This window comes from Apium graveolens, chromosome 5 (genome assembly GCF_009905375.1).
Source record: "Apium graveolens cultivar Ventura chromosome 5, ASM990537v1, whole genome shotgun sequence".
NCBI lineage: Eukaryota > Viridiplantae > Streptophyta > Magnoliopsida > Apiales > Apiaceae > Apium > Apium graveolens.
Window position 1 is genome coordinate 169,571,577 of NC_133651.1, and position 22,650 is coordinate 169,594,226.

The 22,650-nt window shown below is 38.6% G+C and overlaps 3 protein-coding genes across 3 annotated transcripts; 2 read left to right on the plus strand and 1 right to left on the minus strand.

Annotated features, from left to right (window-relative positions):
• The first annotated feature begins 8,715 nt into the window (after window positions 1-8,715).
• On the plus strand, window positions 8,716-9,480 carry LOC141660468 (uncharacterized). Its single transcript, XM_074467455.1, has one exon. It carries the CDS (start codon window positions 8,716-8,718, stop codon window positions 9,478-9,480), a length of 765 nt encoding a protein of 254 aa, XP_074323556.1.
• Window positions 9,481-17,237: 7,757 nt separating this feature from the next.
• Window positions 17,238-18,188, plus strand: LOC141724619 (uncharacterized). Its single transcript, XM_074526829.1, has 2 exons — window positions 17,238-17,435; window positions 17,747-18,188. The coding sequence occupies exons 1-2, from the start codon at window positions 17,258-17,260 to the stop codon at window positions 18,001-18,003; spliced, it is 435 nt and encodes a 144-aa protein (XP_074382930.1). The 5' UTR covers window positions 17,238-17,257; the 3' UTR covers window positions 18,004-18,188.
• A 128-nt stretch (window positions 18,189-18,316) lies between these two features.
• Window positions 18,317-20,800, minus strand: LOC141724618 (protein trichome birefringence-like 3). Its single transcript, XM_074526828.1, has 6 exons — window positions 20,540-20,800; window positions 20,208-20,442; window positions 19,787-19,958; window positions 19,312-19,511; window positions 18,859-19,017; window positions 18,317-18,758 (listed from the first exon to the last, which is right to left on the minus strand). Exons 1-6 carry the CDS (start codon window positions 20,712-20,714, stop codon window positions 18,425-18,427), a joined length of 1,275 nt encoding a protein of 424 aa, XP_074382929.1. The 5' UTR covers window positions 20,715-20,800; the 3' UTR covers window positions 18,317-18,424.
• Window positions 20,801-22,650: the final 1,850 nt, after the last annotated feature.

The window sequence follows — 22,650 nt, forward strand, 5'->3', positions numbered from 1 at the left end:
GTGGGAGTAGAGATATTGTTAAGTCCTGAGCTAATTCAGTACATCAAGAGTAAAGTGGTGTTGATTCGGAAAAGAGTTGGAATCGCTCGGGATAGACAAGGAAAGAAAGTGGGTTTGCATCGAAAGAATATGAATATATAGTAGGATCGTGGTACAGGTAAAGGTCTCACCTTGAAAGAGATTGGTTAAGTTCGAATATAAGGAGCAAGTAGAGTCCTAAATGTACAGAACCATGCGAGGTATAAAGAAATAGGGGTAAAATTGTCTATGAGTTGGTGTTACTGCTGCAGTTGCAGTATATATATATAATATGTTCTGCATATCAATACTAAAGTGATATATCTTTGATGTAAAGCAAGTCGTTGATTACGAGCCAATGGGCTCTCATCCATATTTGTTCTGTGTGGCATAATCGATCCAGTCCTAGATCGTTTAGAGCGAGTCTCAAGGAAAGAGTTATTCATATAAATAAATTATTGGGAGAAATCCTCAAGTGGAAGAGTCTACCTGGAAGTTAGAGTCAGATATGCTTGAAAAATATCCTCACTAGTTTAGTTAGATCAGATTCTGAGGACAAAATCTTTTTGTATTATTTAAATATGTAATTATGAAAATTATTAAATAAATAAAATGTGTGTATTGGTTTTGACCACTATGTGCTGTTTGATTATTATCTATGTGTGATTTATGGTGTACTGTGTTGTCCGCGTAATTAATTTTGGAGTTGTGTTGAATTATTTTCTCCTGTAAAAGTTGATTTAATGCAAATTTATTTGTATAAATATGTAGATTATCTCTAAAATTGTTTTTATGGTTTTATAATTACAATAATTATTTTTGGGATTTTATAAAATTTAGAAATCAATATTTCATTAATTATTTAGCCTTGTATGATTTTCTGATTGCATTTAATTGTAAAATCCGTATTTAATTCCAGAATTCTTCAAAAATTACGAAACTCATATTTATATAAGTTTGGAATATTTTGAGAATTTTAAAATTATTTTGGAAATTTTTGGGATTAATTTTACCCACACGTTGATTCGTCAATTGTTAAAAAGCGGGTATAAATTATGTTTCAAAAATTGTTTTAAAATTTCGAAATTTATATTTTTATAAACTTCGGGATATTTGTAACATTTTAAGACTATTCTCGTAATTTTCTGAAATTGTTTGTGTGCACCTCGATCCCTTAAATTCGAATCGCGGGTATGTCGTGTGTTTCAAAAATGCTTATAAAATTATAAAAATATTATATTATTAAGTCTTAAATATTTTAGGAATTTTAAAAATATTTTAAGATTATTTCAATTAACATTCATTCGTAGAATTATATCGTCAAATGCAAATTTCGGGTCAAATTAAGCATGTAATTAGGGAATGCAGGAGACATGTTAAGTTTTTGTGTGATTTCAGAAACGTGGCAGTAGAAGCATTATTCAAAAAAAAACAAACAAAGGGGATGTACCCCCTGTTCTATGCTTCCCCACCCCGTTCTCTTCTTTCTCCCTTCTGTATCCCCCCCCCGTTGTCCTTAGTTGCTGCCGCCGCTTTTGGTCGCTGTCGTGATTCCATCTCTTCCGGTGATTGTCGTCTTGATCTCTGTCATATATATATACGTAATTATATATGCGTATATTATCGTGTGTGTATGGTGTTGTGTATCTTGGTTGTGTATGTGCGGGGATTGTGTGTGTGCAGTGCGCGCATGTACCGTGCGTGTATGCTGTTGGGTTTATGTTGTTCTTGTTGTGTAGTTTCAGTTCTGTGATCCTGTGATTCTGATTCAATGTAATTATTTCTGCAGATAAAGTATTGAATAAGATTCGTGATATGAATATTCGTGCGGAAAATTAAATTTGTAATCGGTGAAATTACGTTGGAAACCCGAAATTAATCGAGTACCCGTAAATTTTGCCACCGTCGGCGATGAGCCTCGGCGAGCCCATGGTGGGCTGTGATGATTATTCTGAGTCCTAAAAATTTTAAAATATTAATTTAATTTGTAGAATTATTTTCGAAACGAGAAATATGTATCCGCTGTTAAAAGGTTGTATTGATATTTGGATTGCGTATTTATTTATGATTGGGTTATGAAGTTGAGTTGATTGGACTGATTGTTGGATGGTTGTTAGTTGAGACGTCGATTTTATTCGACGGTAGTCCGATAAATAAGGGGGACGCTTCCCGACTTTCGGCAACGTATCCTGTAAAATATCGGAATTACCAGTCGAATGTATATAGCTATATAATTATAAATAAAATATTTTGTAAAGTATAACTGGCAACCTGTGTCCTAAACCGACGAGTATATGTGTTTTCCGAAAATGAATATCGAGTCGAGTTTTGAGTTCGGATTGCTATGTGTATGGTATTAAGAGATACAATTACGAGTTGGGGTATGATATCGTCGGGTATAATTGGTATTGAGGATATTTCAAGCATACCTAGACGTCTAACGTAGGGTATTTTGGCTTTGTAGGTTCTAGTCGAAGGACTCAAGAATTGATATCGAACTAAGATAACCTAGTGATCAGTCGACAAGCGCAGCGAGGTTCCAAGCGAAGGACCTGAGCGTTGAAGTCAGATCCAGGATAGTCAAATAGTAAGGCGATAAAGCCGAGTGTCCTAAATCGGTTCAAGGTCAATCAGAGATAGTTATAATGCTCTGCAAGGCAAGTACCCCTGACCATTCTTTTATGGTTCAGTATATATAAATAGCTAAATATTTTATTCTCGTAATAGAACAGAAACATTTTAAGTTACGTATCCCCTGTACTTATAAATCACTGTTTCCAATCTGTTCTGGGGAAAAGTAATTTCTGAAAACACCTATCTCTAAACGTGATTAAAATGAAAAGAAGTTTTGAATAGTGTGCTGTGATAGAATGGTTTTAAAAAGAGATTGATGGCAGTGATTTTGAAAACTGGATAAAGAGACTGTTTTAATCCACTTATGTCGTGGAATGTTTTGATCCACCTATGTCGTGGAACTTTGGAAAGAGGAAAAAGGGAATTCAGTTGATCTATTGGAATTGAGTAGGCGTAAGTGGCTAATTGGGTTGGGCATTCTGTTTAACCGATTAGTCCAGTGTTGGGGGAAAGACCTAGTTAGTCTTTTCCCAAGTTCTGGAACACATTCTTTATTCTGGATGGTCGTTAGTCGCTGTCCGGTGAGGGTAGACTGATCAGCTATCTTCACCCGTTAAATGTCCAATAGATTTGATTGATTCAGTTTTGAAATTGATTAACAAATCAACTTGTTGAGGCAGATGATTTGAAAATGAAATAGCATGCTTAGATTTAATTCTGGTAATTATACACAACACACGATGGATATTGTTGTTTTTCAGAGCATGCTAGTTTTGAATATCCAGTTTAAGAATGTTTACTCTACTTTTGCGAACAAGTTATGGTTTCTGTTCCTAACACTGTTTTATCATAAACTGTTTTACTTGTTATTCATATAATGGTACTGCTGAGCAATTGATTTCTCATCTTTGTAGAATGTTTTATATATGTATTGCAGATGCCTAGGAGACTCTTCCGCGGTAGTCAGGGCGGAGTTCCAGTTCCTTCCGTGTCAGGGTCCTCTGAGGTAGTTGTGTTGGACCAAAGATGGTCTATTGAGTTGCTGTATTAAGTTAGTTGTGACAGAAGGGCTTGGGTAAGTTGGTGTTGTGATAGTTGTATCCGAAATCATACTTAAACCTGGAAAAGATCTTGGTAAAGGGGTCGTAGTTATATTTTTTATTGAATTGTTTATTTTATAGTTGTTGTTGATGACGTCAACTCCTGACCCCGGGGTTGAGGTCGTCACACGGGATGCCAGGACCCTCATTGAACTGAACCAATACAAGTACACTAGTGTCCCGGTGGCTGACGAGCACATGGTCTACCTCACAATTAATGAGCTGGAAGAAGCAATCCGGCTCCGGGAAGAAGCCGAACTTGAGGAAGATCCGGAGGAGTCCGCGGACTCCCAGCAATCTAAGAGATCTTTCTTTGACCGAATTGGAGCTAAAGGGAAGAAGAACAAAAAGGATCAGGGAAATAAGAAAGAAACAGAAGCGGCCAAGCAAAAAAGGCTAGAAGAGATCCGGGAGCAAATCAGAAAGGAAGAAGAAGCAAAGCTCGAATTAAAGATCCAAAGAAGGATGTAGTTAAAAGAAGAAAAGCTACTGGCCAAGTCCAGGACCAAGAGAACCCAGAGGGATCCTACTCCAAAGTTGATTTCTGATGACGAAGAAGAAGAGAATTAGAAAGACCTAAAAGATATGATCTATGAATAGCAAAGGAAAATGGACACAGACTCAGGAGTAGAGATTGGGGAAACTTTAACTCCTTTCAGCCACTCCTTGAAGGATATTCCCCGACAGCGAGACTTGAAGCACTACAATTTCGATTCTTTTGATGGACTGAGAGACCCAAAAGAATACTTGAACTACTTTGAGAAGATTACGCAGATATACTACTACACGATTTGACAAAATGCCGAGAGGCCCAGAGAGGGTTCAACAGGATCCCCTCCCAAAGCATCCACGGTTGAAAGGAGTTCCACGCAACATTCCTCAGGAGGTTCCGAGCAAACAAGACACATGAGATGCATATGTGTCACCTGAAAACCATCCGACAGCATGACAATGAGTCCCTCTCAGCCTATATGCGCCGGTTCCAGGAAGAAATCAACAAGGTCTCGAACTTGGACGAGTGCGAAGCTCTGAGCATCTTCAGGAAAAACTTAAATCTGGAGCACAATGAAAGATACATAGTAGAACTGATCAATAAGTAGCCACAAAGTCTGACAGCAGCTTACTCCATGGTTGTCAGATTGATAACGGAAACTGATGTACTCCAGGAAATGAGGATGACCCGGGATCTAGGAGTAAGAACTCTGATGACCAACTGAATGGGGGTTACCAACAAAATAAGAAGTTCAAGCAAAGCCAGCAGAACCAAGAAAGACAAGCTACTCCAGTTTTTCAGAGGCTCAGTCCTAAGTCGGAGTCCAAGAGCGATCCAGGACCCACGAAATAGTCCCGGGAGCCAAAGCAGGAGCCAGATCAGACTCTTCTCAACATGGACTGGTAAGAAATCTTGAAGAAAATAAAAGACAATCCTTTTTATTATCCTCCGAAGCCAATGCAAAATCCCCCGGAGAGCAGGCCTTACCATAGGCAGTGCGATTACCATGAGACACTTGGCCACAAGAATGAGAACTGCTTATCACACTACTACTTCATTGAGGACCAAGTAAAGAAAGGAAACCTGAACAAGTACTTGGTCTGGGACAACAACCACAGAGGGGAGGGACAGAAGAAAGGAAAGAATGTAGTTAATGTGGTTCTAAGAGGTTCTCACTCCCCACCATGAAGCCCGAACTTTGACGAAGAAGTGCTCTCAATCCAATGACTCCCATATTTGGTGATATCCTTCAGTAGTAAGGACTATGAAGGAGTCAACCCCACCACAATGCAACTTTAGTTGTCATCCTGAACATCTTTGATAATGAAGTAAGAAGAATGCTGATAGATAACAGCTTCTCGGTAAATATTCTCTTCAAGCACACAGTGTATCGAATGCAGTTAGAGAGCGTCCGCTCAAATGATTTCCGGGAGGACCCACTCTATGGGTTCGGACACAATTTAGTCCCGATCCAAGGGACCTTATATCTACATGTCATTTTTGGAACTGCTCCCAACCAAGTAACTTATGTCATCAAGTTCTATGTCATCAACACTCCTTCATCCTATAATGGAATCATTGGCAGGTAAGCTCTAACTATGATGCATGGAATAACTTTAATCTCCCATCTCAAGATCAAGTTCCCAACACCGACAAGAGTCGGAGAAATAAAGGGAGATTATGGAGTTGCTAAAACATGCTACAGCCAGGGGTTAGTCTTGGCAGAAACCCACCAGGACAATAAAAGAAAAGCCACAGTCCTTCGCAAACAGCAAAACATCAAGAAGCACCAAACCCGGCCAAGGGAAGAGACAACAAAAGAAGTACAATTCATTGAATCAATTCCGGATCCAGAAGCAACAATACCAAGTCCAGAAGAACTGACAAGCAACCAAGTAAGGGTAGTCGATAAGGTAAATCAGGATCTAGACCAAGCCAGTCCTACCATGCAAGCAAACAAAAGCAAAGAATAAAAACAAATCAGCACATATTTAAAGAAGAACTCTAAAGCCCGAATTCACCAAATGGTCTTGACCAAAGACCAAGAAAAAATCGAAGCCGCGTTAAAACAGAGGAAATTATTATTGAGGAAACCAGTCCTAACAAAATGGTGAAAATCGGGTCAGGACTTCGAGAAATCTTTAGAGAAGAACTGGTGTCCTTGCTCCGGAAGTACAAAGATGTGTTTTCCTAGAGTCCAAGAGACATGCCCGGACTACATGAGGCCATTACAGTGCACAGCTTAGATGTCAACCCGAACAGAAAGCCAGTCAAGTAAAAGTGAAGGAACTTAGCCCCGGAGAGGCAAACGGCAATAGACGAAGAAGTAGAGAAGTTACTCAAAGCAGGAATCATCAAAGAAATTAAATACCCGGAGTGCGTAGGTAATATTTTCATGGTAATGAAGTCGAACGACAAATGGAGAATATGTGTAGACTACACTGATTTGAGTGATGCATGCCTGAAGACCCATACCCTCTCCCCAATATTGATCAGTTGATAGATGCCACCTCCGAACACATCATGCTAAGTTTCATGGACACCTTCTCTGGATACAACCAGATCAAGATGAACCTGAAGGACATACCTAAGACAACATTCATAGCTCACAGAGCAGTCTATGCTTATGTGATGTTTCCATTTGGAATGACAAGCGCAGGATCCACTTACCAAAGATCCATGAAGAAGATATTCAAGTCCCAAATCGGGAGGAACTTGGAGTGCTATGTCGACAACATGATTGCCAAATAAACAATTGTACCAGGACACGTAGAAGTTCTGAAGGAAAGTTTTGACAACCTGAGGAATAACCAACTTAAACTGAATCTGGAGAAATGTAGCTTCGGAGTAGGAGTAGGCAAGTTCTTAGGGTTCATGATTAGCAACTGAGGAATAGAAGCAAATCTGGAGAAGATAAAAGCAATCTAGGAGATGGGGGCTCCCAGGACCCAAAAAGATGTGCAGAAGCTAGAAGGATCCCTACTAGCACTCAGGAGATTTGTCTCAAAGCTAGCAGAGAGATTCTTACCATTCTTCGATTTACTCAAGGGAGCAAACAACAAGAAAGAGGTAAACTGGAGTCCGGAGTGCCAAAAGGCATTTGAGGAGATCAAGTCCTACCTCTCTCAGCCACCAGTCCTAACTAAAGCTCAACCAGGAGAGCCTCTCTACTTATACTTATCATTAGGAGCACAAGCAGTCGGAGCTTCCCTAATCAGGGAAGAAAATGGAAGACAGCAACCAGTTTACTACGTAAGCCAAGTACTTAAAGATGCGGAAACTAGATACCCAAGACTAGAGAAGTTTATCTTCGCCCTAGTCACAACATCAAGGAAACTCAGGCACTACTTCCAAGGAAGAGAAATCAGAGTGGTCACAAATCAGCCTCTAAGGAAGATAATTCACAAGCCAGATGTCTCGGAAAGGCTAGTCAATTGAGCTGTGGAGCTAAGCCAGTTCAATTTAAGCTTCATTCCCAAGAATGCCATTAAAGCTCAAGCACTTGCAGATTTCATAATCGAATGCAACTTCCCGGAAGAAGAACCAGAGCCAATGAATATAGATCCAAAAATAAACCAAGATACAAACCCAGGAGCCTGGACCTTGAAAGTAGATGGTTCTTCAACAAGCGAGAGGTCGGGAGCCGGACTTATACTAAAAAGTCCCGAGGGATTCACCATTCAGACAGCTATATCTTTCGGATTCTCAGCAACAAACAACCAGGCGAAATATGAGGCATTGATTGCAGGACTGAAGCTATCCAGGACCCTCAAAGTCTGGGACTTGAAAATCTACAGCGATTCCCAGATAGTGGTCAAGCAAACAAATGGAGAATACATAGAAAAAGACCCTATTCTGGGAAATATCAAGCTCTGGTTCAAAGTTACCTAGCTTCAATCCCGAAGCATCAAGTCCTCCGGATATGCCAAGAAGAAGACGAAGAAGTGGATATTCTATCCAAGTTAGTCCGGAACTCATCAGATCTGGACTGCTCAGTCTACTTCGAAGAACTCCAAAAACCCTCTATTGAATCCGAAGAAATCTTGGAGATAGAAAGCAACTAGAAGTGGATGACTCCCTTCATCAATTACTTAGAGAAAGGAGATCTCCCATAAGACCAAAGCAAGGTTCAAAGACTGAAAGCCAAAGCAGCCAAGTTTTTCGTTGAAAAAGGACAACTTTACCGTAGGACCTTTTCCTCTCCTATTCTAAAATGTATTGGCTCAGAAGAAGCTAAGTACTGTTTAATGGAAGTCTATGAAGGGATATGCGGAGATCACATATCTGCAAAAGCCCTAGCACATAAGATCATAAGGCAAGGCTACTACTGGTCAACTATTCACCAGGATGCAGTAGAATTCGTGAAAAATGCAAGGAATGCTAACTCTTCAGCAATGTGTCCCAGATTAGCCCAGTCCTACCTTCCTCAGTACTATCTCCAATCCCCTTGTTGTCTGGAGTATTGACATCATTGGGCCCTTTTCCCGGGCCAAAGGAGATCTCAAGTACTTGTTAGTCTCAATTGATTACATGACCAAATGGGTTGAAGCGAAATCGATGAGGGCCATAAACCAGCAGGACTTCATAAAGTTTATGGACAATATTTTGATGAGGTTCGGGATTCCAAGAGTCCTATTATCAGATAATGGACCAGAGTTCATCGGATCAGAATTCGAGTCCTACCACCAGGAGCGCGGGATCAAGTACAAAAAGTCATCAGTAGCATATCCTCAAGGAAACGGACAAGTAGAAGTCACCAACAGAATCCTGCTCCGGGTTATTGAGAAGAGACTCAAAGAAATCAAGAGCAAATGGCTAGAAGAACTACCAAGTGTACTATGGTATTACAGGACAAGCCCTAGGACAAGAACCAGGGAGACTCCATTCAAACTAGCTTATGGCACAGAAGCAATGCTTCTTATTGAGGTAGTATCTCCTTCTCACAGAGCAATAAACTTTGATGAAGTAGCAAACGAAGAAGGACTCAGAACAAACATGGAGATAATCGATGAGGTCCAGGACCAAGCTATAGCAAAGATGGAGAGATACAAGGAGAAGACCAGGGAACATTTCAGTAAGAAGTCCAGAGTCAAAAGCTTCCAAGTTGGAGACCTGGTTCTTCGAGACACAGAAGCATCAGATCTTACAAACACTGGAAAGTTAATGCCCAAATGGGAAGGTCCATATAAGATCAAAGAAGTCCTGAGGCCAGGGACCTACAAACTTTTGAACATGGATGGCTCAGAAGTACCCAATAACTTGCATGGACTAAGACTAACGAAGTTCTACAAATAGGAAAAAGCAAACAAAGGAACCAAAATATTGTAGCCCATATGGCAAGCAACCAGTTTGTTTTTCCTCATATTTTGTATGAATGAAATTTTTGATTAATAAAAAGCATTTCTCCATATTACATATATTAAACTTATCCAAAAAAGCAACCACTAGTCCGGACCAACTATTAGTCTGGACTAGAGCAAACATATTTACTTAGAACTAATCTTCTTAGTAAAACAGCAACCACTAGTCCGGACCAAAAATGAGTGTGGACTAGAGCAACCATATTTACTTAGAACTAATCTTCTAAGTAAAAAACCACTAGTTCGGACAACCGATTAGTCTGGACTAGAGCAAAAACATTTATTTAGAACTAATTTTCTAAGTAAAACAACAACCACTAGTCCGGACCAACGATTAGTTTGGACTAGAACAAACATATATACATACAACTAATTTTCTAAGTAAAATATCAACCACTAGTCTGAACCAAAGACTATAGCAAAACACATTTACTTAGAATTATTTTTCTAAGTAAAGAAGCAACCACTAGTCCAGACCAATGATCGGTCTGGATTATAGCAAACATATTTACTTAGAACTAAATTTCTAACTAAAATATCAACCACTAGTTTGGACCAACTACAAATTTGGACTAGAGCAAACATATTTATTTAGAATAATTTTTCTAAGTAAATCATCATCCACTAGTCCGGACCAAATATGAGTTTAGACTAGGGCAGCCACAATAACTTAGAAAAAATATTATAAGGTAAACACAGTATAGCAAAGCAAAAATAAAAGCAATCAAAAACAAACATATCAAAGTTAACAGGACCAAAAAAGCCCGGAGCTACGGACGATATTACAATTACAAACCAATTAACAGTCTTAAAAAATAATAAATTCACAATGCAGATAAAAAGCTAGGAATCCGGAGCACTTGGACGGAGGAAATTAGAACAAGGACTGTCAAAAGGCTCCGGTTCCCCGAGCCCAGCTTCAATATCCTGCTTTGCCTTAATAAATTCCTAGACAAAGCTTTCCTAGTTTACCTCCAGGTTAGTCTTTATATGCTTCTCGGCGATAATCCTGCAACGCCCGATCTCCGGAGCCCCGGCATTCGTAATTGCCCTACCATACTCCTCGGACTTCTTATAAGCTTCAACAACTTCGGCCTCCGGTCTAACAGCGGATAACTACTTCCGGAGCTCAACCAATTCTGACTTAAGGTTAGAAGCTTCTTTTTCAGCATTTCGAGCCCGGGTCGTCACATCGCTAAGATGTTTGTTCAGCCCAGACAAAGACGTATCTTTCAGAGAAATCTGATCCTTTAGCTCAGTAAGTTCTGAATTCTTATCAACAATGGTATCCCGGGCACTCTTAAAATCATTGTAAGATATAGCAGCAGTATAGCTACCAAGCTACAAATAGAAAAATGTAAATCTTACAAAATCTTCTAAGGAAAAGGAGTAGAAGCAGAACAAGAACAGAAATATAATATACCTGGCCCCAGAGACGAGTACACTTTTTCATAGTGGCATCAAATCCGGAGTCATTCATATTCCTCCACTGGTCCTCAGTTGAGATTCCAGCCATGAAACGAGCAATCTTCTCCTCCAGCCCCGGACCGCTCCTTCCTGGAACCTCCTCCTTCATCCCTTACCCTTATCCATGAAAGAGATATGTCCTAAGTCCAATCACGTATGAGGATTTAGGAATAACTTTTATGTAATCTGTTTTGATTTCATTGATATTAATAAAAGACTTGTTTTGTTTTTATTACGGGCTCTATCTATTTAAGTGTTTAAATAAGATATACCATAGTTTAGAGTAAAGCTTTTTATGGATTATGATGAGATCATAATAGTGAGACCTAAAAGATGATAACTCTAAACTTAAATAATTCCTGGTCATAGGATTACTAACTGGTAATTAATAATTCGCAAAGATTGGTACATACTATGCTTGCTCCCTTCAGGAGGATGTCTGTTCTCATAGGCATTTGTGTGGTGACACTATAGCTAGTATGTAGGTGCTTATTAGGGAATAAGTTCACTGAACATGACTCGATAAGTTGAACAACTAATGGAGATTACTCACGTGTCAATAGTTATTCACTGAGTGATAGTTGTACAAGTGTCCTTAGATTTGAGATCGTTAAAGGTATCTTATATATAATGAACTGTGCTTTGGTTTAGTCCTTAGTCTCAAGGACATCCATTAGGTCTATTCTGAGCATAGGGATTTGTGTATTGAGATAGTTAACATCAATAGAGGATCTACCCCTTCCAGTATAGGAAGAGAATATCCTATGTTATTCTTAGTATGCGAGTTCTGGAATCTCTGGCCAGAGTGTATGAAATTAGAAAGGAGTTTCTAATTTGCATTAATATGAACTTTGCATTATGAATAAGAAATCATATGATTAAATTTGATAGGCTTGACATGAGATCCATGCCTTGTATTTATTCGGGATATTATAAGGGTAGAAGGAATTCATTGTACGGTAACTAGTCACTGACAGGTTCTTGATATTCTAAGCAGTGAATTCATATTATCCGGATAGTCGCGATATGTTGAGAAGCATCACTCACGATGTATAATAAATATATTTAATCAGTTAATTATATTTAGTGAATTTTATTATTCATGTAAATAATTAATAAAAGTATATTATTATTTATTTCTACTACCGGCATAATATTGAACTTATAGGGTCACACCATAAAAGAATATTTTCTTTGATGAAATAATGAGAGAGATAATTATTTTCTAAATAGTTAAGAAAAAGAAATAATGATTAAAATAGTTTTAATTATTATTAAAGCATTTTATGAAGATAAAATGTGGGGGTTAATATATATAAAGATATATTATAAAACCCTAGGAGAGCCCTATAAATAGAATGAGATGGATGGCTCATTCATTATTAACACACACAATTTTGGTTTTGTGAAAACCCTAGCCTCCATCATCTTCCTCTCTCTCTCTCTCAAAACTCCATTTTATAAAAGCTCAGTTTTATAAAAAGGTTCATCGAAGAGGATCGTTCTTGGTGGATACCGGTAGAGTGCTTCACACACTGAGGAGCAATTGCTAGCACTCCAATTTTATAAAGCTTCGATTCACGAGGTATGATTTTGATTCCTCAGTTTTTCCCTTTTATATGTTTTTCTATATGTGCGGTATATGGTTTTTACGGAATAAATGTTATTTCACGCTTCCGCTCATCCGTAAATTCCTTCAGTCCACTCCAGAAACAACACCAACATCAGCCTTCTCAGCCCGGGGAGGTTTCAACCCAACACTCCGGAGCCTCTTCCTCCTCCGGGTAACTTCTACTTCAGGAACATCTCGAAGAGCCTCAATATCTTCAAGGTTCTCAAATTCATCCCCGGCCTCCACCTCAACATCCCGCTCCGGGACTCTTTCATCCCCACCAGACTCCGGCCTTAAGACAACATTGCTCTGAGAGCCCTCCTCCAAAGGTGGACTGGATCTGACCCAGCAACGGAAGCCTTCTTTATCAGCTTGAAGGTCATTCTTAAACCCTTCAAAGCATCACTGTAGGCTGAAGAAGACATATCCGGATTAAAATAAGGTAAATCTGCCAAAACACGAAACAAAAGGCAAGTCAACACAGGTACTTTACAAAAAACAAACACTAAGTAACAGTACATATATAGAAAGTAATGCAGACCAAAGAGAAAACACTTACACCCTAGCCTATGCATAGTTCTATGCATCATAAAGGTATCTCGGGTTAGCTGAAAACCCAAATACTCACAAAAGGAAAAAAACATCTGGATAGCATCACCCCAGAGAACAGCCCGAGGGAACCTAGTCCGAAATCCCTCGGCAATAATATGAGGGAGATACTGCAAGTCCAGACCCTTCAGCATAATCAGTTCCCCATTCCAATGCTTCAGTGATGACTGCTGAATGACAAGTCTGTAAGAGGAACCATAACCGCACTCTACAGCCTGGAAGCCCAGCTCATATAAAGGCATCTAACTATACCTAACTCGGCTAAAGATGTGATGCCACAACCTCAATGTGGGCTGAACCTTGAACTGATTGCAACTTGCAATGAACCAGCTCATCCACTTTATTCCGTTAGGAGTTATCCGCATCGGAGAAAGCTTATACTCATATTTATAAAGATGCTTCAGGAAAAGATGCCAATAAGGGTTCCACCCGGAGCGGAGATGCTCCAACCAGACCGGAACAAAACCGTTCGCTGGTCTGTGGTAGATCCTCTCCCTGGGCTTAGTCCATCTCCAATTAACCCGGGGATCCAACTGGAAAGCAACCCAGACCGAGGGGTCCTGGGCCGCATGATCTAGAGCAGCATATTCTTCTTTCAAGTCGTACGGCTCCTTAGCAATGATGCTCCCAACAAATTTACGATCAAATTCAGCTTCATTATAAGGCCCCGGACTAACGTTCGGTTGTCGAGCGTACCCCGACCTGATACTCCTATAGTACCAGCTTTTCTCAATCTCTTCACTCTTGGTGATGAAGTAATTCGGAACATCAACCCATAACCCCTCTAGAGTGCATGGCACTTTTCTAGGAGAAATTTTTCCTATCATCGGCTGGGTAAAAGCATTGGCATCCGAAGTGGACGCCTTCTTCCCCATTTCGATCCGGTCAAAATCATTAGATGAATCGGAGTCAGACGGTCCCGGGTAGCAGGAGATATAAACTTTGGCGCGAGCTTTAGTCCAGACCATATACTTATAACAAATGACAGAGGTTAGTCTAAATCCCTATAAATTTTTATCTTCAATCCTATCATGGTCCGGACCATCCTATGCTAAATTTTATTTAAGTTATAACCAACCAACCCGGCGATGTGGACTTCAATATACAAAATATCCAAATACCAAAAAATACAATAAATCCAGACTACGTTTACACTAAGCCAGCAAACACAGCCAACCTAAGTCCGGACTCAAAATACACCAAACACGAAAAACAAAAAACACAAAACTATAAGTATGGTCCAATTCAACTAGTCCGGACAAAGCCAAAAACCTAAACACAAAAACTACCAGACCGGACTAAATATCAAAGTCCAGACATGTCTAAAAAACCCTAGTCCCAGAAACACTTCCAAAATGAAATCAAACACCAAAATATGATATAAACATTTATACATACAAATATACATACACATACTCAAACAAACAAACACAAAAATGCATGAACAACTCGAAACAAAAACAAACAAAAAATAGAAGCAACCAAAATTATTCCTCGAAACAGATACAAAAAGAAAAGTGCAAGAAAGAACAAAAAAGCTTACAAGTATAGAGAATATGGAGAGGTTGGGGAGGACCGAGCAACGACGGCACACCGCCAAAATCTCCTGAGACAAACTTCGGAAAAGCTTCAGAGAAAAAAGAAAAGGCGAGAAGAAGAAACAAAGGTAAAAAAGAAAAAGAAGGTAGAATGGTGCCTTTTATAGGCACGGTGAAACTCAACGACCCTTTCATGTGGCTAAATATGGGCCATCCATCAAGAAAAAGTATATATACACAATAATATATATACACAGTTATTAATGGAAGTAATTATTACTGCACGTCTTTTGAAAAAATACAACTGTAGTAATTGAAATCATTGGGGGGGGGGAAACCAAAAACGCTTCATCTTCCACGCTGGACCCCCTAACTCAACCCACTCCGAACTGGGGGCCAGGCAATGCTCAAAATCTTCTAAAGACAACCAACCTTAGTCCTGATTGGCTGAACTCAACGCAGTCCGGACTGGGGGGCAAGCAAAGCTCAAATTCTTCTAAGCCAACAAACCTTAGTCCTGATTGGCTGAACTAAACACAATCCGGACTAGGGGCAAGAAAGGCTCAAATTATGCTAAGAAAACAAACCTTAGTCCCGATTGGCTGAACTCAACACAATCTGGACTGGGGGCAGGCAAAGCTCAAATTCTTCTAAGCCAATAAACCTTAGTCCTGATTGGCTGAACTGAACACAATTCGGACTGGGGGCAGGAAAAACTCAAATTCTTCTAAAAATAACCAACCTTAGTCCTGACTGGCTGAACTCAACACAATCCGAACTAGGGGGCAGGCAAAGCTCAAATTCTTCTAAAGACAACTAACCTTAGTCATGATTGGATGAACTCAACACAATCCGGACTGGGGGAAAGCAAAGCTCAAAAATCTTCTAAAGACAACCAACCTTAGCCCTGACTGGCTAAACTCAACAAAATCCGGACTGGGGGGCAGGCAAAGCTCAAATTCTTCTAAAGACAACCAACCTTAGTCCTGATCGGCTGAACTCAACACAAATCCGGACTGGGGGGCAAGCAAAACTCAAAAATCTTCAAAAGACAACCAACCTTAGCCCTGATTGGCTTAACTCAACACAATTCGGACTGGGGGCAAGCAAAGCTCAAATTCCCTAAACAAAACCAACCTTACTCCCCCATCCAGAAAATCTGCATAAGGGAGTGGGGGGCACTTGATGGTACATGTAGCTCCTACAAGGGCCAGGCCCAGACTCCTAACTCGATCCAGTCCCGCACACTACTAGTCCTGACTAGCCTAGTCCCGCAAGCCCAACCTTGGGAAATCCCAGTACGTGAGGCACTTGCCTAAGCACACGATAGCGACAACTATCACCCATCAATCATGGGAATAATAAGGGCACATGTCAGAGGATCCTCAGAACATTTCTCAGCCTGTCCCGTCCAGATAAGTGTAAAACATCTACTTCAGCCAGGTGTCCTCCGCTCCTAAAATCAACGGTACCAACTCCAAAACCCTATCCTTGGGCTATAAATAGCCCAAGAAGGTAAGGTTTTGGGGTTAATCAATTTCCTACACTCATATACACATACAACCACCTTTCATTCATATATATCTTCATCTTCTCCAAAAGCGAGTTCTTACTCTCACACCGGAGGCGCCGCGGGACTCAAACCCCCCTTCCGGTGTTGTTTTGTATGAGCCCCACAACAACTACATCACCACCGCGGCGAAGGATCCAGGTACGGCGTCGAAGAAGCAGCCCCGCCATCAGCCCCGCCATCAGGAGTTATCATTGCTCCTGTACCAGTATCTCACTGTCCTTGCTCTCCAGATGCTTCCAGCACCCCACTTGTCCATCCATGACCACCCCTGATGCATTTCAGCATCTTCCATGACCATGTGGACTTGATAGCAGCTAGCTGAACCTCCTGGTTAGCTACTGTTTTACCAAAGGTTGGCACCCTAATGCATGTATCTCCAAAACATGAGTCTTTGGGCCGAATCCATATCGAAATACATCCTAACCTATTCCAATTAAGTTCAATCCTTCTATGGGTCTTAAATGGAGTTCATGCAAGATTTTGGGCACTACATAGTGTAAGTGTGTAACTCATGAGAGTTTCCAATGAAGATCTGTACTCTGTATGTTTCACGCAGATAGATCTGGAATTGGAACTCATGAGTTCTTATGAGTTCTTTCATATATATATAAAAAAAACATGGAGATTAGGAGTCACCTTAGTTCATAAAGCAAAGGGTATGACGTACAAATTAAGGTTGTGAAAGTTCAAGGACATTTCTGGTACTTGCAAGACATGCAAATACAGACTAAACAAGGGTACATGCGTGTCCACATATGAAGCCCAGTTTAATGTATATCTGACGTATCTGCATGTCATTCCCCATGGACGTGTCTCCCCTCTTTCTTATCTACAACAACAGAACTCCGTGTTTATTCGGTACTCCTCTTGCTATATATACCCTGTGCTACGCATTAACTCTGCTTCATGTTTCATGTACCATAATCTTATAAACAGTGAGACAACAATGGCAACAACGATACTGGCAGTGACAAGAATGGCAACAGAAGAAGAACGAAAGGAACTCGATGCAAGGGCCAGGAGTGGAGAGACAGTTGTTCCTGGAGGCAAAGGGGGGAAAAGTCTTGCAGCTCAAGAACAACTTGCTGAAGGTTTACACATTAATGATTTACCTTACATAATTTGAATCATTAGTATTTACCCTAGTACTAACGTTTATGATGGTTGTTGTGTCAACTTTATTCTTAGTTCTTCTGGTACAAGATTTTCTTACTAAATATGAGTGACTACTGTAAGTAGTTAGCTAGTAGTAATTAAAATATCACTCTCATTTAGTATTTATAAAATCACAATTTGTGATGGAAGTAATTATACTTCTACAGTAATATACTATTTACTGTTACATTTATTTTCTTTAAATGCGTGTTATCTAATTTGTAAGAAAAGTTTCATGTTTGATCAGGTAGGATGAGAGGTGGACAGAGAAGAAGGGAGCAATTGGGAATCGAAGGGTACAAGCAGATGGGGAGAAATGGAGGTCAGACAAGAAAGGAACAACTCGGAATTGAAGGTTACAGGGAATTAGGTCGCCGTGGTGGCCTCTCCACCTTTGCTACCCAACCAAAATCATTCAAATTTGGGCGAACATCAGCCTCTGCATCCTCCTCTGACCCTGCGTCTGCAGTACCCTCATCAGATTCTGTTGCTAAACAGAACTAGCTACCGTTTCACATGCTAGGAAATTAGATGAGATTTCGATTCCTGTTTAACAGCCTCAAATCTCATCAACCAGGAGTAGGACGACTCTCCTATTTTCAAGCTATATAAGATAAATGTAATGTCAGTACTTACCAACTTTCAATTTAAGATTTGGTTCAAATAGTAGAAAAAAATTAAACTAGCCCGATTGTTTCAAAATCCTTATTCGGCCACTGCTTCAAGCAGTACCATTAGGCATTAACTTTAATAAAGTAAAACCTTCTCATTGCTTGGCAATTCTTATGTATGCAATTAACCCATACATCCATTGATATATTATAATAAACCAATAACTTTGCACTAAATGAATCAATTACAACGTATGCATCATTGGCATCTCAGATATTGAAAGTGACACATACTTACAATAAATTTTCACAGGCTACAAATGTGCAAAAAATATTTGATTCCATGTATCAGGAACCCCTGGCAAACACCAGTGTATACAGTCTGCATTGCGTAGTGGATCAGCCTTTTGTTCATCAGTTAACAGTTTACCACCGGTCTCTGTGTAAACTGAGGCATGTGCATCAATTCTGTACTCTGATAACTGGGTTATGTTTATCAATGAAACAGGTACTTTCATTTTCCCTACAACATCTGCAACAACCTTCATTATCCGTTTGTCGGAGCCAGTTCCCCAATGCCTCTTTTTCATAACAGGTTTTGTTTCATTGTAGCATTTCATCCCTCCTTTGTTGTTCCAGTCTGCACTCCTGGGAACACAATTAGAGAGACATAGTTATGTTCCAAATAAAAACTCCATTCTGTAAGAAAAAAGTGTTTAATTTTACAGTTGACAAACAGAGAGAAGACCTCTGGTGTGTTGGGGACATAGTAGTAAAGAACACCCTTGTTTTTTTAGTATTAATAGTGGTGTCAACCCAGTTGGCCCAAGTCTTTAATCCTATCCTGTAGGAAACAGAAGCATCTAGTTCTTCAGAACCATCTTCTCCATTGGCAAATGAACCCCATCTGTACCAATAAAAATAATCTTTTTAGCGCTAACTGAGAATGAATCTATACGAAAGAGGAAGTTTGTGAATTGTATATCATTTTCAGAAATGATAGCGGAAGGGATTCGAGTTCTTCATTCTTCATTTGTAATTGAACAAAACCCACCCACTCTGCCTTTAGAATTAGAGGGGTGAGGGCGGCACCGCTAGGCAAGACACCTTTGGTTTAGTTCAACATTTTAGTGTGTGAGAGTATCTGCAAAAGGAATGATTCTAGATTTAAGATGTGTTTGAAGAAATGCAGAGAACTCACAGAGACTTGATTTTTAGACCACTCATCCACCAAACATAAGTGTTAAAAACAAGGATATCAACTCCCAGCCAGTGTTTTGCATGCTTTGTAACTGAATCAACTCTTAATATTCTCTGTTTTGGATCTCCTACTATTTTCAGATCAGAATTTGACTCAACTAAAAACGGCGCCCAGTAAAATTCAATTGTAGCATTATATTCCTGCACAATACATACGGAGATTATTGTTTTATGAAATTTTAATAATATATGATTTCTTCTCTACAAACATTACATTTTCATATGCTTCCAGTACATTTGAACTTCTCATCAGATTTTAGTTACCTTGAAAGATGTGTTTTTCTGGCTATTTTAAGATGCAGTATTCATAATTTTAAACAATTGCTAGTAGGGACACTTAGGCAGTATGTGAAATTAAGAACTGGGTCGAATTAGATCTTGCTGGATTTGTTGAAAGAACTATTTATAAGCTGTACCTTTGCTTTGAAGGTTGAATGAACACGGCCTCGACGCATGGACTTCTGATCTGTAGGTATGATGAACTCAACTAGACAAACAAAAGACTGCCATTGTCCTCTTTGCAGTGAATCCCCTACAAACATTAGCCTCTTCCCTCGGATTTTCTCAAGGGCAACTTTTGGATCAAACCTATTCATTGAGTAACAAGATAAAAATGTCAACGATCAAATGCACATATGACATAACAATTAATACCACAGTATTAGTACACATGTCGACATGCATGCAGATTAGCTTTCACAATCTCTTTTTAACATTGTAACCAAGTTGGATAAATTTGTATGTTAATTTTGTATAGAGATCCATCATCCATGCTTGACAATTTTAAATTTTTTAAATTAATCGAACACTCAATTTGGGACAGAATGGAATTCCAACCTAGGCAAGTAACAGTCATCTGGCTGCCATTCCCAGTGATGATAATCTGAGTCCGGCCTGCCGTTTTTAACACAAGATACTTGTCTATCGAGATATGGGCAGCTCGTATCGGTGTATAAAGGCTCAATGGAGCTGTTAAACCTCCATTTTCCACTAGTAATGCTACACTCGTTTGGATCAAATTCAAACCGATCATCTGCTAGGTAATTCACATCATTACTGTCTGCAATTTTATCTGGCACACAATTACATCAATAATAATGTCAGTATAATGTTGATGACCAAATTTCTTTTCTTTTTACTGAAAAAAAAAATGAAATAATTTGGTGCACCTTTAGACGTTGCAAGAGCACGCTCAGCGCAAGGACTAAGCGTGAAAATGGTACTGGAAGAAAGAAAACTGATTCTTTCAGTGTACAACAGGCCAATGAAGGCAAATGCACAGATTGAGATTGTAATAATGGAAAATGGAAGCTTTGATAGGGGAGATTTGATTAATGTGCCCATAAAGAAGATGGGCAACTAATCAAAATTTATGAACGAAGAAAGCAAATGCTTATGCATGGTGAAATAAAGAAAATAATTCCAACAAAATGATGAGCACTTTGAAGAGTTTGTGTTTTTTGTAATTTTTTTATTGGTTTTGGAGTAGGAGTGAAGCTAAAGTCACGTAATGCTGTGTTTTAATAATCACATATACATGTTCATATAGTACTATTTCATGGGAGTATGTTAATATTGTGTAATGTCATAACTCTATTTGGCAAAATTAAGGTGGAAGGTTGTAATCTGCAACTTGTCCAAAAATAAGCAGTTGCATAAAATATAAACTTTTTGAAGATGAAAAAATTGTTATGATGAGTGGTTTTTCTTTAAAAAGCTCTCTGTACAAATGAAGTCAATGTACCCTCTGTTTGCGATAATATCATATGTAGCATACTATCACTTGTTTCTTGGCTGAGGTAAAAAAAACATTTTCACAGTACGTAGGGGCTTTCATTAGGTGAGGTAAAGTTTTGAACTGTATGACTTGCAATAACAGGAACCTTAATTGGGGAATAATTTATTGAATAGGTTGAACTAATCAATCAGATGGATCTGTTATTGGCTTTCCCATATCCACAGTTCGTTGAGCGGAAAGTTCATGTTGGTTATATTATATACTTGATTGATTTTAAGCAATGTACGTCATTTAGGGAAGTGACAATTAGGTCCTTTTTCATTATATTATTTAAAAAAATTAAGTTAAAAATAAATTTTACTTCTATGTATGTTTCAGTTTGATATCATATTAAGGTGAATAGAAAAAATAACTCTACAAATTAAAATATAAGTGTTAAATTTTTACTTAAATAAACAACAATATATAGTTTTTTATACATTAGCTTGGCACAATTTGAGTATGACCGGAAAACATATTGTTACGTGTAGAATTTGGTATAATAATATTTTAGAGGTTATGAAAATTGCGGGGCAAGATATGGATATTTTGCGAAGCACATGAAAAATACGGGATAAAAGTTGTGACTGATCTTACTATAATGACCGAGAAATTATGCTTGTATTATATTCTAATAAAGATAATTTATGTGTATTATTACGTGATTAAGTGTGTTGAGTCGTAAACCCTAACTACTATGTGCTACGTGTTGTTTGTTTCGAACGGAATGTGTTTCGGGTAATTATTGAGTGTTTTATTATAAGTTATAGGTTTTATATCAAAATCCGTACAGTTCAAACAGTGTTTTGAAACCCGTATTTCAAACAAAATCATTGGCCCTATTTTGCCAAAAATGACCTATACCACATCGCTATTCTGAACCCCTAGACGTTTTATAAATTTACCTCTTTCGCGAAAAATGACTTTTCCGGACCCCTTCGAGAGTCAAAAACCCCACAAAAATCATATTTTTATTTTTATATGATCATGAAATTATCAAACATCATTTTGCATTGCATTTTTGTAATATTTACAATTTTGGGGAATTTTTGGCATTTATTTTGTATTTATTGGATAATTAAAAATTCATAATTGATACCCAAAAATTATAAAAATTGGGGCCAAATATTTTTATTAGATGTGTAATTAGCCCTTTAATTTTATTTAGGGGTATTATTTTTATTAGTATAAATACCTGTTTTATTATTAATTATTCATTAATTAATTATTAAAAATCAGAAAATAATCAAGAAATTGAGTTTGTTGGTGAAGAACACTCAAGGAATTAAATCTCAGATTTGAAGGTGATTCTGTTAACCAAATCAGTCATGTAAGTAGTCGTTTTGAAGCTCTTTTGTTTCTCTAACAGTTCTTATAATCGCTTTTGTTGTTTGATTTCTCGATTTTGATTTCATAATTTTCGGGTTTATTTATTGAATTCGGGTTTTGAGTTTGATTGATTGTTAGATGTTATGGTTGATATGAGTGTGTAGATCGTGAAAA